The 19,102-nt window shown below is 40.7% G+C and overlaps 2 protein-coding genes across 5 annotated transcripts; one reads left to right on the top strand and one right to left on the bottom strand.

Moving 5' to 3' along the window:
- Positions 1-546: 546 nt before the first annotated feature.
- Positions 547-6,721, top strand: IDI1 (isopentenyl-diphosphate delta isomerase 1). 4 transcript variants are annotated; one of them, XM_058831372.1, is made up of 5 exons: positions 547-687; positions 1,675-1,835; positions 2,856-2,948; positions 4,197-4,327; positions 4,901-6,721. In XM_058831372.1, exons 1-5 carry the CDS (start codon positions 593-595, stop codon positions 5,216-5,218), a joined length of 798 nt encoding a protein of 265 aa, XP_058687355.1. In that variant the 5' UTR covers positions 547-592; the 3' UTR covers positions 5,219-6,721. The 4 variants fall into 4 exon arrangements, with proteins under 4 accessions (XP_058687355.1, XP_058687354.1, XP_058687356.1 ...); XM_058831371.1 differs by having other exon boundaries at positions 1,672-1,835; XM_058831373.1 differs by lacking the exon at positions 547-687 and adding an exon at positions 801-1,027.
- Positions 6,722-7,929: 1,208 nt separating this feature from the next.
- Positions 7,930-18,766, bottom strand: GTPBP4 (GTP binding protein 4). The gene is made up of 17 exons (XM_058831370.1): positions 18,615-18,766; positions 17,788-17,958; positions 16,566-16,669; positions 16,353-16,489; positions 15,643-15,743; positions 15,177-15,269; positions 14,486-14,677; positions 14,334-14,399; positions 13,540-13,629; positions 13,030-13,140; positions 12,695-12,772; positions 12,535-12,586; positions 11,862-11,962; positions 10,799-10,996; positions 9,877-9,942; positions 8,646-8,780; positions 7,930-8,157 (listed from the first exon to the last, which is right to left on the bottom strand). Exons 1-17 carry the CDS (start codon positions 18,660-18,662, stop codon positions 8,005-8,007), a joined length of 1,896 nt encoding a protein of 631 aa, XP_058687353.1. The 5' UTR covers positions 18,663-18,766; the 3' UTR covers positions 7,930-8,004.
- Between the last annotated feature and the right edge of the window lie 336 nt (positions 18,767-19,102).

Here is a 19,102-nt window from a genome sequence, read left to right as displayed (position 1 = left end):
CACTCAGTGCCATGGTCTCGTTGACATGGCAGTGTCCGGTCATAGGCTGGACTCGATGACCTCAGGGGCCTTTTTCAGCCTCATTGATTCTGCGATTCCCGGTTATGCTCAGAAGCTAAAGGCCCCTCCCTGCTCAGGGAGCCCGATCCCGACCCTCTCCTGTGCCGGCTGTGGGCACCGCACATCCTTCCCGCCGCGCCTCCCTGCTCCTATTGGCCAGCTGGCCGCTGTTCCCTGTCTCTATTGGCCAGCTGGCCGCTGCTCCCTGTCTCTATTGGCCAGCTGGCCGCTGCTCCCTGTCTCTATTGGCCAGCTGGCCGCTGCTCCCTGTCTCTATTGGCCAGCTGGCCGCTGTTCCCTGTCTCTATTGGCCAGCTGGCCGCTGTTCCCTGTCTCTATTGGCCAGTTTGCCGCTGTTCCCTGTCTCTATTGGCCAGCTCCGCTCCAGGGCTGTGTCGCGATTGGCCGCGCGCTCCGCCTCTCCCACCTGTCACTGCTAGCACCGCCCCCCGCGCCGCAGTGGGGCGATCGGGCGATGCGGTGACGTCAGCGCCGGGCGGCGGTGCCATTGGCGGGTGGGGTGTGACGAGCGATGTGGCGCGCGCTGCTCCGGGCCGGGAGCGCGGCCCTTCGGAGCGGTCCCGGCGTGAGGGGAGAGCGGCGGCAGCCGAGCGCACGGGCAGCGAGGTGAGCGGGGAACGGGGACCCTGCCGAGCCGCAGCCGGAGCTCTGTGTCCCGCTCTGGACTCCTCCGTAGCAGAGACGTGGAGCTCCTGGAGCGGGTCTGTGGGAAGGTGACGAAGGTCATGAAGGCACATCTCTTAGAAGTAAAGGCTGAGGAAGCTGGGTCTGTTCAGCCTGTAGGAGAGACAGCTGAGAGGAGACATCATTAATATCTACAAATATCTATGGGGCGGTGCCAAGGGGATGATTCTCGTTGCTGAGCAGTGAGACAAGAGGCAGCTGGCAGAAACTGATGCACAGGAGCTTGCACCGGAGCGTGGCCAAGGACGCCTTTACTGTGCAGGTGACCGTGCGCTGGAACAGGCTGCCCGGAGACGGTGCCGAGCCTCCCTCCCCGCCATACTCCAGAACTATCTGAGGGCAGCCCTGTGCTCTGGGCTGACCCAGACTGAGCAGGGAGGGTCGCCAGGTCCCCTGTGGTCCCTTCTAAGCTGGCCCAGCCCGGGATTCTTTGGGCTGCCGGGAGCACGCCCACGGCAGCAGAGGCTCGGGGCGGCAGGGCAGGTGTTGCTTTGGAGGTGCCTCGGGTTGAAATCCTGTTACCGAACCTTTAAAGACGTGTGGGGAGGAGAGATCCTCTTGCACGGCATGCCCGGCGTTATAAATGTAGCTCGAAGTTTGGAACTGGAGTTTCTGCCATTGGCAGCCCATAAAAATGTTAGGCTCAGCATGGGTGTCCTGCAGCAGCTGCTGCAAGGGCTTCCTGAGAAATAAAAATGTTTCAAGCACCTGCCAAGTGTTGCTGTGTGATTTGTACTGTGGATAAGAAATTTCAGGAAGTTAAAAGTATGTAAACCATCTCAAAATAAAACTGGTGCGCAGTTTAGACCATGTCAGAGAAACAAGCCATTAGGTTATTTCTCACACGCTGCCCAGAACCTTATGGATGTTGTTTTTAGTGAATGACTCTTCATTTTCTGTGTTCAGTAGAACGTGTGCTACCACCGCAATGCCTGAAGTAAGCACAGATCACCTGGATGAAGAGCAGGTGCAGCTCTTGGCAGAGATGTGCATCCTTATTGATGAAAATGACAATAAGATTGGAGCAGAGACCAAGAAAAACTGTCACCTGAATGAAAACATTGACAAAGGTACGGCTTGCTTATCTTCTAATAAGCATTCTTCTAATAAGAACCATTAAGTTGATTAAATATTTTCAGAAGCGTAATCATGATTAAATTATGAAAAAAAAAAATAAATTATTATTTAAGCCTTAATCTCAGGTGAGTGTTGGATCAAACCAGAGCAAGTACCTCCCCATATGCCCTCTTCAGCATAAAATATTTAATGTTAAAATTCTGCGGAATGGAGGAATACTCAATTGAAGGCAATTGCAAAGGAGAGGAATATGTAATTGCACATACAAGATTGATAAATATTTTTAATCACGTTTTGAAGATAAAGGAGAATTTTTTCCTATTATGGATACCTGATTCTATGTATATTTTTCTAAAGATTGCTGTTTGCTTCTTTGCTGAGGTCTTTTCAAGTAGAAAATTAGTTCATTTTAAAGTAGTTCATCCAGAGTTCTATTTCAAACACTGCTAATAAGAAAGAGTTTAACTAATTTTGGGTTTACTTGAGGATGGTCAGATTGAACAGTCTCTCATGGTAGTGTGTGATCTCTTTTTTTGTACTTGGGGAAAGCATCTTCCTGAAGAGCGAGGAATAACAGACTCAAAACGTGAAGAAAACAGCAATTATACTGTTTTTAATGGAGCCTATTTTCCTTCTACTCTTGCAATTCTTGAAGGGTCTTGAAATTCCAAAAAGTTTTTCGGAATTTTTGATTGTAAATTTATGGGTGTCAAGCTGTCCTTGGAAGCTTGCCCAAATGTGCACATTCAGAATGGTGAACTGACTGACTTTAGAAGAACTCCTCTATTGCATTTTTCTTCTAGGAACTCTTCTAATTTCATGTCTTGCATAAACTGGCATATAAACCTGAATAATAGCTCTTGAGTTATTTATCAAATCCCTTAAATCAAATTAACATATAGTGACTTTTAAATTGCATTATGTAAAAATGAGGCCATTATAAGCCCTTAACTGCCTTCATGTGTTTTTTTCTCTTCTACTAAATTTTGTTTTGTTGTTTGTTTTATTTTTAGGTTTACTGCACCGAGCTTTCAGTGTTTTCTTATTTAATACGGAAAATAAACTGTTGCTGCAGCAGAGGTCAAATGCAAAAATTACATTTCCAGGTTAGTACTGAAACATTGTCTATATATAAATGTTTTATTTAGATCAATATTTTTTTAAAAAAAATCAATCCAATCCTGCAGTGTAACTCATTCTGAGGTTTTAGAATTTACTACTTTGGAAGGACATCCTTCCAATACTCTTGAGAGTTCAAGATGTCTTGTGGGTGAAGTAAGATAATGGGAACGCTCGTGTGTTGTTATATGAATTCTTGTGAAATGGTTGTTCCCTGACATGCTTGATCCTGTTGATGCAAGGGCAGAGGGTGTGGTGCTTACCCCCTATGCTGCAAGACATTTATTGCAGTTGAAGAAATGGCTCTGCTGGCTGTGGAGAGTGGCCCATTCCACTGGTAAAAGCTGATGTGCAGCAGAGCCCAGGTGCCTGGGAGATCTGTAGACCTTTGTCAGTGTTTTCTTAACACTTCCTTAACACTGCCAGAAGAAAGACTGTGTGGCCAAAGTGCAGTGTATGACTTTTGAACACTCCTGAAGTATTACTGTCAAATGCAAATGGAGAGGCATAAAAATAAGGAAGGGAATCAAATAGAAATAGCATATATGAGGCATGTTGGAGGGAGCATGAAGTTGCCTGTTGCAGAATTTTCAATAGAAAACAAAATCAAGTGTTTCCAACTAGAGGAAGACTTTTTTCTTTTCTCCCAGGGAATCTTTACTTTAGAGATTGTTTTTAATTTTTTCCTTCTCTGCTAACCAGTCAAAATGCTCAAATGTGGTTTGTAGATATTCTAATTCTACTTTAGATGCTTTTTGAGCTTGATTTTTATAGACAAAAGTTTGAAACAGTATGGATCAGTTGCCTTTTAAACACAGGTATAAACTTTGTGTTTTATTCTACTTACTGCCAGCTATTCTTGAAGCTATGGGAATATTTTCATTATCCTGTTACATATAAACTCCCAAAAGTAATTTTAATTAGCATTTGAGAGATAAACAAGGTCTTTATAGACTGGCTCTCTAAGCAGGTGTGTTTGGGATAGAAATGCCTGTTCTCATGTGTATCAAACACTAGCCTGCAAAGTAGTGCTTGGCAGAGGCAAATCCCAGTGCAAAATTTGTAAAGGAAAATAAGAGGTGTAAATATCCTCTTTCTGTGACCCTTCTCTGCAAAAGAGAAATGAAGCTGTGATGTGTTGAATAAAAGCCTTTGTCTCTGGGGGATTTTGGTGTTGGGGTTTTTTCCCAGATCTATATATGTGTCAAAAATGGACTGATCCAAACTTTTTGCAGATTGTTTTACCAACACTTGTTGCAGTCATCCCCTAAGCCATCCACAAGAACTGGAAGAAAATGAAGCCATTGGTGTTCGGAGAGCAGCACAGAGACGACTGAAAGCAGAGCTGGGAATTCCCATGGAGCAGGTAAAGGAAGGAGGGAGAAACAGGAATTCTTGCCAGTGTTTGCCTGTTGACAGACTGTGCCTGGCAAGACAGGGTCAGCCTCAAACCTGAAAATGAATTTATCTTTGGAGATGCAGAGAACTGAGTGAACTTCCAGAGATCCCTGGAAGGCAGGGTTACACTTGCTCTGTCAGTACAGACAGAGGTCAGTGGTTCTGACCTTGGCTTCAGGTCTTTTCAAGTCTTTTCCTTGTGAGGTGAGGGGTAGGTGCAAGTGTTTGTGCTCACCAGTGCTCAGTGAATGTGCAATAAAGTCTGGTAAACATTCTTTAAAGCATACCATATAGGAGGAATGCACTCCAAGCATTACAGGGTGGGTCTGGCTAGAGAATTTCTGTGCAATTCATGCCATCAAACTGCTTTAAATTATTTTTTTCCTAGTAATTCTTTGTGAAAAAGTGCATTACAGTTGTACACTTGGGAACAAATTATTTCTAAGGAAGATGACAATAATAGGTGATGAATTGTACTGCAATGCCTAGCAGTGCAATTCTCCTGGTCTGGCAGCACTTCTGACAGCTGTTTTGGTTGTAGGTAACTCCAGAAGAAATCTCCTACCTGACACGAATTCACTACAAGGCCAAGTCTGATGGGATCTGGGGAGAACATGAGATAGACTATATCTTATTTGTGAAGAAGGATGTGACACTGAATCCCAACCCCAACGAGATCCAAAGCTACTGCTACGTGACACAGAAAGAACTGAAACAGCTCTTGGACAAAGCTGCCAGGAATGAAGTTAAGATTACTCCATGGTTCAAGCTGATAGCAGAGACTTTTCTTTTTAAGTGGTGGGATAACTTGGATAACTTGAACAAATTTGTTGAGCATGAAAAAATACACCGAATGTAAATAGCTGGGATAAAAGGTGCTGAATGCTAGCAATGATGTGTTGTCTCACTAACACTGTCCAATCATGACCTAAGTGCAGAGAACTGGTCCACATGGAGCATGTTTAGTTTATACAGATGTTGTCATAGCCAATGTTTTTTCTTCTGTCTTTGTCACTTCTTCCCCCTCATCCTTGGTTCTCTTGGGCCCGTTAAGATCTCATGTAAAATGGGTAACAGTGGCATGAAACCCCTGGGGTCCTGTTCTTCCATTTCCTGGTGAAAGATCCTCAGCCTGTGTGTGCCCTGCACACCTGGGAGGGAGCCTGGGCACCTCCTGCCCAGCTCAGGCAGGAGGACTGGGGTGTTCTACTGAACTTAACCACACCTTAAACAGTGATTACACACGACTGGGCTCTGCTGTGATCTTGAGAAGACCAGTTGCCAGAAGGAAAAACAATTCAAAGTAATCAGGATTATTTTTGATTGCAGAAAGCAAATCTCTTCAGCTACTGTACTCTATAATTAACCAAACCCATAAAAGCTTAAGTAATTGGATTGCCTGTGTGGAGTAAGTTTGACCTTGAAGTGCTGACATATGTATTAGTTTTAGATAATAAACAGTGTTTGGGTTTTTTTCCCTCACTAGGCTTTTATGAGTAGTTGATGGCTGAGTACTGGATATCTCAAATTTTAAAAAAGGGTTCATTACAAAGCAAATGTAAATGGTATCTGTCTAATGTCAATAGTCTGTTTTTGGAAAGGGGATATGGACTAAATGGCTCTTCTCCTTTTTGCAGAAAACAAAGGCATCTTGGTACCAGGGCTTTTCTTTTCCTGTAATAGTTGTTCCCAGACAACTCAAACCCACTGAACCCCAAAATTCGACACTGACAAGTTGTGGGCTTACACTGGGTCTTGATGTCAGTTAATTAGAAATTGTACCAGAGTACCAGAGCTAATCCCTTTTGATCTTGCAGTCAATCAATTGCTAGTAACTTAGGAGGCTTTTTTCAATAAGACACATACTAAAGGATGCTTCAATTTTAATTATAGTCTGGGGGTGTGGAGGGAAGGTCCTCAAAAAGGTTTGTGATTTCTTCTGTTAGCATGCTACTCAAACTAGATTTTTTAAGTTCTCCCAGAGCCTGTTGAAATAGGATGTTTGTCATACCACTTATCATTACATGTAAACATGGTAACGATTCTGACTGGATTTGGGGTAAAATGAACTTTTTCCAGTGATCAAGGTTTCTCTTTCTCATCCCTGTTGTGACTGTAGCACTGAAGCTCCCATATGCCAGCACCTCCAGTGGTTCAACACTTGGAGGTTTAAGAGCCAGGTTTGTTGTGTATGGGCTGGAACTGATGTATTGTTTCAAAGCAAATTCAGGTGAGGGAAGTGATGTGATGTAATAGCTCTCTTGAATTTAGTGCAATCAGCCATGTTACCCAGCTGCAGGCAACAGAGAAGTTCTCAAATACTTTTCAAATCTAACTTTATAATTAAAACACCTTGCCTAAACCCTTGGACTGTTTTCTTTTCAGACGTGAAGCCACATGGAGAATAATTGCTGTTACTGCCACACTTAGCACCGCCCTGCCTGTTAAGCACCACTGAAGCAGCTTGATGTGAGCAGGGCAGCAGGGCAGAGATCTGCTGGAAAAAAGTTCTGGTTTTCTAGTTCAGCTTGGAGCAAAAGCTGGCAAAACAGACTCTGAAGTAGAAGTCCTGTGCATACAGAAGCTGAAAGAAAAGTTTTGCTTAACAGTTCCTATAGTTTTACACAATGCAAAAGCTGACATCTGAACAGTTACTGGTAGTATTTCAAAAAGTAGTGATTTGAGAGTTCTTTCTTCCCCCTTTAATTTGGGTGGTGTGTGTTAGTTTTTAGCATGGATTTCAAGTGTATTGGTCAAGCAACACATTTATAATGCATTATTTTACAAACCTCTATGTAACCATTGACCAAGTGGGGATAAAAAGGAAATATTTTACATTTGACAATATATTTTGCCTTGAGCAGATACAGAATTTTGTCTACCAAGTCCTGGAGAGAAATGTCTTGCTAAGCCAAGGATGACAGTAGCATGTGGCACAGAATTTCAGTCTGATCCTCATTCTCTACATTTCTGAAGTATTCATATTAATCTGAAATACTCAAAAGTTGTAAGGTGTAACTGTCCCTGCCCCTGCTGTTTTAGGTTATTACAGGTGGCAGGTCAGTACCAGAACTGCAGTTTCTCCTCCATTCACCCTGTAGCTCAGTCAAGTGGCAGCACTGCTCCTATGCTTCAGTGCACAAACACAAACTTTGTGTAGTTCTTGATGCTCTGCTGTTACTTCCCCAACCATTTCAGCCCTCACCAGCAACATAAACTTATCACAAAGGATTACTTGCACGCAGCAATCCAAACCTTATTGAACTCAGGCATTTTTAATTAATGGTAGTTTAACAAAAGATTCACATTTCTGGATTTAACCTCATTTTAAATTAGTTATGTATAGAAATATAAATATTTCACTGATAAATGAAACTCCGGAATAAGAACATGGAAGAAAGTATTTTTTATGTCTGTTTATAAATGGTTTCTGCCACTAGAATTGAAAAATTTCTCCTGGTATTGCTTGAAACTGGAACATTAAGCTACTGAAATACTAAACTTGAAGTATCTTAACTACTAATATAAAATAACACCAAGTATTACCAAAAAGGATGACAGGACTAGAAATTAGTTCTAATAAATTTAATTTTGATTTAATTTTTTTTATTTCGATTGGTTTTAAATTTTGATTTCGAAGACTGCTTATCTTCTCTGTGTTTTACCGGATTTTCTCTTCCCAGCCAGCAGATGTTTTGGCTTCAAGTTAAATATGTGCCTGTCTGCCTCTCCTTTTCTGCCCAGGCGATTCATTTTCTTTTGAGCTTTCTTTGCCATGATCTTAACCTTCTTCACCATCTATTTAAAAACAAACAAACAAACATGCAGAATAACTTCCTCAGTAACTTGGGTAAAAAGCTTTACCTTTAAAAAACCCACTAAGCTGGATGGTTTTATCAAGGACATTAACACCAACTCTAGAGCAGTATCACTGTGACACTAACCCTCTTTAGAAAAACTTTCCAGGACACTAACACAGGATCATGCTATCCCTGGAATTCCTCACTTAGTGAAGGCAAAACTCAGTGTGCAGAATTCTTCCTTCAGACTTGCATTTAGAGACAAGAATTGAAATGTACTTCCTTGGTCTGTATCATTACATGTTATTTGTAAGAAGGAAGTACAGAAACATGGAGTGCAAATGAGAAGATGATAAAGCTGCAGGGAGACCAAGCACAAACTCTGGACAAACATAACCAGCCTACTGTGAAGATTCCAAGGAGCTGGTCTAGGTACAATCATGCTGGTTTAGCTGCCAGACAGGGAAATACAGATAAATAACAAACCTTTTCATCCCGAAGGCCAGACACATCCCGTGGTGTGCGAGAGCAGCTGCGACTGCGCGATGCCGACCTGGGGGTTTCAGACTCATCCCGTTTGCGTTTCCTCGTGGTACTGCGTGACCTTCTCACATAATGGGCCTGAAATTGAAAACATCATTTAACCTTTAAAGCCAGAAACAACCAGCTCATTTCTAATCAGACTAATAGGAAAAACAGGAAGTGGACTGCTGTGATAAGTTATATTGGTTATTCCATAGTAACGAAAAGATCTTGACAGCTGTTGGTCACTGCCTCTCTGTCCTACAGGAACATTCAAATTTCAGTGAATATTAGCTTTTTTTCCTCCACAATTACTGACTGGCTTTTTCTTTTTTCTTTGGGTGGAGTAGACTCAAAAGTAATCAATAAAAAGATACAAATTAAAGGATAGCAACACTTAAGCAATTTTGCAACAGCAAAATAGCTATGATGAAACCTACCCTGATTAGTGTCTTGTGTACTCGGCAAAGTACCTGAAGAATTTCAGACATGAAGACTGCTCATGTTACAGCTTAAGTGCTACATTCCCACACTGCTCCTACACCAGCATGGCATGGCAGCTCTGAAAACTATAAATGCTTGCTTCATATGTGTAATGTTGACAGTTCTTGTTTCCTGACTCCTTGTTTAGCTAAAGAATTAGAGAGCTCAGGGTCCAGCGAGCTGTAATACTGCTGGATTTGCCATACAAAATGTTTAGGGGTTTTTTAATTTCTGTTAAAATAAAATGCCTACTGAAGGCCAGTCTCTGATTAAGTACTTTATCTGCCTTACATTTAAAGATGCCAGCTGCCCTCAAAAACTTCAATTACAGCTCATGGAATTAATGAACTATAAAAAGATAGGCCTGATCTGTTGCTATTACTATTTCACATAGTAGAGTCTCATCCACCAAAGTAGACTTGAAAATTAAGGAGTATGCTTAGCCAAGCAAGTTCTTGAATCCTACACAAATTCCAAGAAAGCAGTGCATATATATATGTGATCCTTGATAAATGTTAGTTTTTCAGCTTATCCATGTTTTGATCACATTACTCAAAAAATTCCAGTACCAACTGCCTCATCTGCAGTTCCTAATTCATCGTTAATAGATCCCACCTCGCTCTTGTGCTAACTGTAGTAAGCATTTCAACTGTCCTCCAAGAAATTTTAGTCTCTTTTAGACAAATATTATGTTTAATTAGCAAAAACTTACATCATCTTTATTGGTCATGTCAAGTCCAAGATCAGTCATTTCTTTCTCTAACACCTTCCTCTGGACCTGTAAAACACAGTTAAGAAAACACATTTCAAAAAAAATCCTTCCACCTTACTTTTTGTCTCAATATACCACCACAAGTCCATTATAGTCACTATATATTTCTGGCTTTATCACATCCATAAGCAGGTCACTGACATCCTACCTTCACATTTCATTTTTTGCAACTTATTTTTCTGCATCCATAAATTCTGCTTCACAGGACTGCAATGGTTCCATCTTTCCTAAAGACCTCACAATTAGTTTGCCTTTTTGGGGAGAAGCCGACATGGAGAGGTAGTTTGGTCAAAAATGTTTCCTTTTCTCCCAAAAGGCACATGCTCTGGAGAATGTAAGAGATGCTGGGGGCAACAGCAGCTAGATTAATTTTCTCAAAATGTCTAGCTACCAGTTTATTACTCTGCAATTGTCCTGGACTGGTCAGAAGAGAATCTGCCATCAGAAAGAGAGATACCTGGCTACCAAAAAGACACATCACCTTTTCCAGAACCCATAACAAATTTTACATTATTGTGATTTTAAGTAATTATCTAATTCTTATAATTATTTGAATTTTAAGCAAACAGACAAAATACAATGAAACAACCACGTTAAGCAAACTGAATCATATTATTAAAAACCTCTTCTGCAATATATATGGAGTTCTATACAAGACATATTTATGTGACACAAAAGAAAAAAAGGGCTACTATCCCTCCTCAGCTAAACAGAACTCTTGGGAGAAGGAAGCAAGCAGTGAAAGGGCCACTTTTCACCAGTATGGGCAAAAACCATCAGTTCCACTACCTGACAATGATACAATACTTTCATGATGTTGCATAGCAGCAAGATGTTTTTACAGAACATGTTCTACACTCACCTTTTTAGCTGTTCTCGGCATCCTTGGACCATGAACGTCTTTTTCCTTTGACTGCAGGATTTTCAGCTTCTTCTTTTCTCGGATCTGTCTTGCCAATTGTCTGATTTCCATCATTTCTTCATCTTCACTTTCTGGTTCACTGTCATATTCTCCAGCAGCTTCTCTCAGCTCTTCTTCTTTCTCCAATTCTTCCAGTTTCTTAGATTTTGAAGAGATAAAATGGAGATCAGATCCTTAACTTATGATTGTCAACATTAGGTTTGTACATGGTTCTAGGCCATGACAGCACATAGGCCCTTCAAAGAAGGAGCTACATTACCTGACAAGCATGCTGAGCCACACCTGATGGAGCTGGCAATACAGATTAGTGTGAACCCATGGACACACTGCTGTGCAGACTAACTCCATCACTCCACATTATCACTTGGCTAAATTTGTGTGGCTGCCCAAGGCTGCCCAGTGTGTGAAAGCAGCAGTGTGTGTGAGCTGTGCTTGCTGTGCCATTTCTGGAAATAGACTCTGAAAAACCCTTCTTCTCAGGCATTCAGCTGAGTCCAGAACAACAGCAATTTGCAGGAACCCAGCTGCATAACTGGCAGGCTCCATGGCCTGCACTCACCACTCCTCCTTAACAACCAGCAAGAAATCCAAACAGTGATTGTTATGAAATAAAAATGTTAAAAATTGAGCATTCAGTCCATTTCCTCCATAGACGTAAATCTGATGGATGAATTTCATATTATTAAAAATACATAAAGTTTGATAGTTACATTCCTGTAGCTCTAGTCAAAGAACTAATATATTAGTGTCTAGTGCAAATCTCATATTTAGAACGGAACTAAGATCACCATCATTCTGACAAGGTGAAGCAATTTTCCATTCTTCTGAAATTCTGTCCTTGATCATTCAAAAAATAGTATATTTTCCCATGACAAGTGCAGACAACGCAAAAAAGAACTGGTTCTCATGATACATTGTTTTTAATCTACCAATAGTAACTGATAATAAACAAAGAAGAGATAAAGAGGAAAGAAAAGTGTAAAGCAAAAAATTGAATACTCACTCTCATTATATCGGGATCAATGTAGTCAAGTATATTATGGCCTTCCCATATCTCTGGAATCTTATCATATTTCTCAGATGAATTCATTAAGTCCCAGTATTCTTAAAAATACAAGAAAATTTGATAAAGAGACAAAAATTAATTTCAAAGAATGTTCTGTAACAAAAAAAACACTCAGAACGCACACACAAAAGAAGTGCCCTATTCCTAAGACTTTGGCAGCATCTCTACTATATTCACAAGTATTTCTGATCTCCATCCTACTGCCAAAGATTGTTCAGTTATGGCATGACCCACTGCTCCTAGACTTGCCAAGCAACAAATACCTGGCTGAAACACAATATATGCTGTTCTCTCTCATATTGATACTTTCTTAACAGAGAGAGCATCAGAAATTAATGAAGTACTACAATACAGAATGGAAAGAAAAAATCACTTGAATCATCAGACCAGCTGTTTCATGTCTGTGACTCCAAAACGGAAACAACTGAGTGATACCACAAAACACATCACCAAACATCACCAGCTCTGGAACAGAAGTATGCAAAGAAATGATGGCACTGGCAATTAGTTGAAAGGAGTCAGGTTTAGGTATTCTCCCTTAAGGCTAAAATAGCCACACTTTACTGTTTATTAATAGTAATGGTAATACAAATTTTTATCTAATACTTACTCTGCAGGTCCAAAATATAATCATCTCCCATTTCAAGTTCAATATCTCTCTCCTGCAAAGACATACATGGCTTTAGATACCATCTAATTTAGAAGCTATGGGTTAACACAGCAAATTTAAAATCCAGCTGCTGATTTCCTGATTCAGAGATGCCACTTACCAATTTCCTCTTGGGAGTGTCTACTTCCATGCGTTTCTTACGAGCTACTACTCCATCAGGTATAAAAGGCAGTCGCTCCTGGAATAAATCCACCCCAATAAAAAAGGGAAAAGAAGTTCACATCAATTTTTTTACACTGCTATAAATCACCACCTGCACTGTAATGTACTTCTGCAGAATACAAAATCCCAAGCGCCCAGCAGAAAAGGCACTTACAGATAATAAATTAGAAAACTTCATCATATTAATCTCTTCACAGATTAACAATGACAGAATTCTTATCCTACTTAAGAAGTACTGGGAAATACATTGAATAGTTTAAACATGTACCCTACCTTGTTATCTCTTTTGGTTGGCATGGCCAAGTGTAATCTATTCAGTACTTCATTCACTTTGTTTCCTTTCATTTTAGTATCAACACGATGGGCCAACAGTCTGTCACAGGCCTGAAAGTGCACATGGCAACTTAAGGTGAGGAACAAAGCCTTTTAAGATACAGCAAATGACACTGCAGGCATTCAATCCCAAATAGCTGGCTTCACATCTTATTCTTTTTGTCTTTTACCTCTAACTCTCAAAAAGGCATCAAATTATTTTATATTAAAAATATCATGGGAAGATGCATATGCAGACATGTATTTTTTTAACAGGACTCAGAAAAAAAATCACAATTTAAAAAAAAATATTATTACTTTATTTTCCATTTTCACCCAAGCTGACTGAGGCATAATAAGGAAAACATTTTTAAAGTTTATCACTATAATGCCGTTTAACTGAAATTAAACTCATAAAAGTGAAGCAAAATGTTAGCTGATCATTTGGGATGAAACTAAGAATGCACCTACCTCTGTTTTAACTTGGATTACACCTTCCTCAGTTAGTGTACTTGTCTCTATTACAGAAAATCCTTCTCCTTCAAAAGCTTCAAATATTTTCTAAAATTGAAAAAATTATCCCAAATAATGACATCCTGTGCATTTCTTAATATACCAATACATTAAGACCAGAAATCTTAATCCAATATTAATACATACAATGCATTACTGTTTTATTAGAAAATGTTTCTAAAAAGATGACAGAAAGTCTACAATTATAGTTCTATTTAATCTTTCTTCCTTTATAAGCAAGTAACTACTTTCTAAAAGGCACCTATAAATGACCCACAAAGGAAAAAATAAAAAAAAAAAGAGTGAGAGAAACACAAATTCTATGTGCTTTAACCTGTAGATACAATTAAGTTAAGCCTACAGGACCTTTTATTGCAACTGTTCAGTGGCACCTCTCAGCCCAGTGCTCACTGTGTCTAACTGTCACTGAAAGGATAATTGAGTAAAACTATTGTCTAACTTCCAATTACAGCAGTAATTGACAGTTCTCACACCACCAGAGATCTCTGAAACCATTAAGAACCTACCTTCCATTTGGCATTTACAATATTCAGGCAAGGACTACATTAGACAGTAGTAAAGGAAGATGGGGTCGAGACCTGCAAAGCTACCTTCCACTGCACTATTGGAGCAGTCAATAAAGAAAAGATCATGTAAAAGTTTTTGCCCAGTAAAAATTATAACCATCCACAATGCACACACAGTATTTTTATAAACATCATAAGACAAAGAGGTGAGAGAAGTATCCTAACCTGACTCTCTTCAGGAAGTTCTGAAATCCTCTTCACATCGCATTTGTTTGCAACGATTATAAGGGGCTGAAAAAAAGGCAAAAAAACCACCTTAATTCAAGTTACCATGTTATAAACCCCTGGGGTTTGTTAATAATGTGAACAAAACTCACCTTGTTAGCAAACAATGGCTTAATATTTCTGAAGAGCTCCACTTGCTCCTCCAGGCTGTGCCCACACTGCTCAGAGACATCCATCACGTAGAGCACAGCAGCACGCAGATGTGCCAGGGCAGTGATAGCCTGCATCTCAATGGTGTTCCTGTCCTCCAGGGGGTGATCCAAAATACCAGGAGTGTCTACTACCTAAAATTAACATCATTAAGCCAGGTGTTACTGATCAGCTATTGCAGAACACATGTTGGATTGTTCATCAGTATTGTCTTTTTTATGACACTGACAGTTTTTTCTTTCAGTCACAAACAGGACTGTGAGCTCTGCCAAAGGGAGAATGTGAAAATGTAGAAATAGGAGAAGAATGAGGTTTCATAATCAACACTCTAAGTATTGCAGACCAAGGGAAAATGCAGCCCCTATCCAGCCCAGAATCTGAAAGAGATTAAAAAAGTGTTCTGGCTTTAGTCAATAATTCAATTTCCCTCCAACTGAACACAGACCCATGCATGAACATTTTTAGAACAGGTTTTGACTGCTACCCTCACTTGGCACACTGCACCTTGCACAGCAGCTGTCAGACACAGCATATCTAATCAAGACACAAAAATGCAACTCCCATGGCAAAAGGCAAATCAGGCTATAACCAGCTCACTCTTTCAAGAAAATGCAAAACAGTAACAGTTCTTACCTGCCAACGTAGATACTTATAATCCATATGTCCCACAAAGAGAGATTTCGTGGTAAAGGCATAAGGCTGCACTTCTACATCTGCTCTTGTAACCTTAAAATAAGATTCAGTCACACATATTTATTTAAAATTTCCTGAAGTTGCAAGCAGTATATCCTAATTATAATACACTTATTTTGCTACAGAGGGGAAAAAACAGCTAGAAATTGGTTATTCTAGCTTCTCTGCAAGTATTTGTTTATCACAAAACATGCTAATGGAATGCTATTTTGGAAAATATAACAATTTTTAAGAGTAAAATCTATAATAATTTTCCATTTATTCCTCCAGGAATTTCATTCAACCTCTACTCACACATTTGAACATGCTATCACATCAGACAATGCCACAATCAAATTGTTTAGAAGTTACCTTATATTAATTAAATTGTATCTCAATATTATTTATGCAAAAACCATTCACATACCTTATTTATAAAGCTGGATTTCCCAACATTTGGGTAGCCACACAGCAGAAGAGTTCGTGTATTGGGATCAATGGTTGGCAAACGAGACAAATGCTGTCGCACTGAAATGTTAAAAATATTTTTTAAAGTATCTGTGATAATTTAAGTTTTACTGAGATGGAACAACAATACATATGCTGAATTGTTTACATAGAAATTAGTAACATCTCTGAGATAATATGATCATTTATGGAAGTATGTAAATAGTTTGTAGACCCCGTAAGTATCTACAAACAACAAAAAATAAATATTTATATAAATATTTAAGAAATGAACACTGCTGTCTTACAGCTAGAACAACTCCACCAAATCAGGCTACATAACCTGAAGGACTAATAAGTCTGAAGTAAGGAATAATGTCTGCAAAATCTTTAGCAACATTTTTCACATATATGTTAGTGAAAAGAATGGTAACTAAAAGCATGCCTGTGACTTTTAAACAAAGAAAAAAAGTTTTATCACTGTTAGTAATACCATAAAATTTAATAAATATTCAAAGAGAAAACTATTTTGTTGAAAAATGAACACTAAGTACTTGGGGATTTAAAAACCATTCCTGTGTTTCCTGGATCTGTAACCTATATTAAACACATTTTTCTAACTGCTACTAAGCATAATAAGCTTTATATCCAATTTCTGTGCCTTTCTTTAAGCCCATATGTAACACCAACCTTGCTCCAAATACTCCAGGCTTTGTTTCTGTCTCTTGATGATGGTGCACATGCGTCCCAGGGCCGCCCGCTTGAGCTGCTTGCAGCGGTACAGAGAGTCCCCGTACTTCATCAGCCGCACGTAGTCCTTGGCAACACTGCAGGCACAGGAAAGCACAATTCAACAACAATCCACCAGCCACGTGCAAGAACAGAGAAATCAGTGTCCCTTACTTGTCAATCAGATTCTTGGCAATATTGATCTGCCCCAAAGCCAACTTGTAGTGATCTTTGTCATACAGAACATTCATCAGATCAGCGTAAAATGGATGAATATCCTAAAACAAAAGCATAATGTTAAATCTCATATTTTCTTATTCTAAGATGACTTTTTCTTGCACACAATTTAAGTTGTTTTTTCTCCAGTACAGCAACATAAATGACACTAAAAGCCAAATAATTTCCATTACTATCTTATGTAAGAAAAATAATCTCATTGGCCATTAAACACATGAATCTGCACTGCTCTGAACTTCTTCTGCAATCACATCTTTAACTTATTCACACAGAGTTTCCATTTGATCTTTTGCTTTTCAAGTCTCTTTTTTTCAAGTAGAAAAACTGCAAGAAGCCAACAGAAATTGTCTCTAAAAGGAAATCCATATTATAGCAGAAACACAGCAATACTATTAATTTATTTTTTTTTCTGAGTGAGTGCTGCAGTAAATTCTATATAAGACTGGACAAAAAGGGTTTTCTTAATGCCCAAACAAATCCTTATCTTTTCAAGGAAGTGGCATCTCTGGTACAAATCTTTCAAGCACAGTGCTTCAGCTAGTTATGTATTAACCTGAAGACATTTCATCATGTGATGTTAAAAAAAAAACCAGAAAATATTTCTGGGAATTCTGGAGCAACACTCACTGGATATGAAATTATCAAGAAAAACAATTTAATAGGTGAATAATTTCAGTCTGAGCAGAAAATTGCCCATAGAAAGTTCCCACTGGGCATATGGATCCAGTTGCAGTTGCTGGAAGTTAATACTGTGTTTCTAATGCGACACTTTATGGGGCTGAGGACAACATTTATGCTGTCACATTAACTCCTGAAGATGGAAAACAATATGATACATTTATTGGTATTTCCTAAGGAAAACTAACCATAAGCACAATATCCACATGCACACACAAAGAAGAAATAGGCAGACACAACATACTTAAAAACTTCCACATTTTGTCTTAACTTAAAAGCAACTTCTGGCAAACATATTTGATCAGCTAAAAGCTTAGAAAATTCAGCATTCAATGACCCTCCACAGGTACAACTTAGACACCTTCTTCATAGAAACATACAAGTTTTGCAGTACAGGTTTTGCCTACTACTCACAGTAAAATCTACTTGAAATAAGTAAAATTGTATACACAGAGAAATCAGCAAAGGAGAGAACACTTACATCTAATTTTGGGAAATCTGTTAAGATCTGAGTGAGTCTGTCATGGTAATTTTGTTGAGTATATTTGACTTTTCGCATATAAAAATGTCGAATCCGATGGATTTGATAATGTTTATGAATGACAGTTGGGGTCTTTCGCTGAGTCTTTGACAATGTCAAATCTATGAAGTCCTGCAATCGAGGAAACAAGATTAATTACAGGAAATGTCAAGTTCTTGTAAAGGCAGTAATTTTCTTTTGGTGGAGGAGCATGCTGACGAGCTAAGTGCATCCACAGTGTGACACGTATGTTTTATGGCAAGCAGGAAGAAGCAGTCTGCACATTCCCTGTCCAGTTTCTATTTCAATGGGCCCCGGGCCGCCCCCGGCCCAGCCAGTCCGAGCCCTGCGGGCAGTTCCCCTCGCCATGCGCAATTTAAAACCCCTTCCTCCAACAGCCAGAGAACTTTATTTTGAAGCAAGACGCTGCGATGAGTTTCGGTATGACGCAGGTTTGGAAAACAGGAGGGATTTTTGTGGGGGCCACCCCGACACCCCCCCAGGGAGAAGCGTGGCCTCAGGATCCCTGTTCGGGATCCTCTCTGAGAGGACCCCCCGACACTGCACATGGTACGGGCCGCCGGGCGCAGCAGCACCAGCCCAGGGCGAGTCCACGGCTCTCACGGGAGGGGAGGAGGCGAAGGCCGACACCACGCCGGCACCCCGGAAGGGGCAGGAGGGCAGCGCTGTCCTCGGAAGCCGGCGGTCAGGAGGGACAGGAGGGACGGCCCGGTGCGGAGGGCATTGACGGCAGGGGCCCGGGCAGGAACGGGGGAGCGCGGCCGTACCTTGGCAGACGGAACCACCGTGATCTTCTTGAAGTTGTAGAGCGCCATGGCCACCGCCACCGCCGCGCCACGCGCCGGAAAGGGAGCGGGTCCGGGGCTCTCGCGAGAGCTGCGCGCGTCCGGCCCGGGAAGGCGGGGTGGGACTGAGGGGAGGAAGAGAGGGATGGAGAGGGAGGAGGGCAGCGAGGCAGGCGAGATGGAAAGGAGACAAGAGGGGAAGGAGGCAAGACGGAAGGGAGGCAGGCGCTTGGGGTTGTGTCTTGGTCTTGCCAGAGAAGCACTTGGCCGCGAGCAGGGTTCTAGCAATGGCTCCCTGATGTGATGATTCGGGGCAGACATGGCTTGTGCCCCTCAGGGCCGAGAAGGCAAAATACTCCCTCACCCTGTTGGCCGATGAGTAAAGGCTGATTCCCGTTAGCACGAAGGAGGAGTGAATAAGAATGGCGGAAGGGACCCCGAAAGCCTTACCAGTGCCAAGGGGCCCACGA

This window comes from Poecile atricapillus, chromosome 2 (genome assembly GCF_030490865.1).
Source record: "Poecile atricapillus isolate bPoeAtr1 chromosome 2, bPoeAtr1.hap1, whole genome shotgun sequence".
NCBI classification, from domain to species: Eukaryota; Metazoa; Chordata; class Aves; order Passeriformes; family Paridae; genus Poecile; species Poecile atricapillus.
This window is presented reverse-complemented; position numbering and strand designations above follow the sequence as displayed.

Coding starts and splice junctions, on each gene's coding strand:
- IDI1 (XM_058831371.1), top strand. CDS start 593: ATGTGGCGCGCGCTGCTCCGGGCCGGGAGCGCGGCCCTTCGGAGCGGT. Junction 2,949..4,196: donor TGCAAAAATTACATTTCCAG/GTTAGTACTGAA, acceptor AACTTTTTGCAG/ATTGTTTTACCAACACTTGT. Junction 4,328..4,900: donor TGGGAATTCCCATGGAGCAG/GTAAAGGAAGGA, acceptor TTTTGGTTGTAG/GTAACTCCAGAAGAAATCTC.
- GTPBP4 (XM_058831370.1), bottom strand. CDS start 18,662: ATGGCGCTCTACAACTTCAAGAAGATCACGGTGGTTCCGTCTGCCAAG. Junction 16,490..16,565: donor GCCAAGAATCTGATTGACAA/GTAAGGGACACT, acceptor CTGTGCCTGCAG/TGTTGCCAAGGACTACGTGC. Junction 9,943..10,798: donor TGCCGAGAACAGCTAAAAAG/GTGAGTGTAGAA, acceptor TGTGTTTTACAG/GTCCAGAGGAAGGTGTTAGA.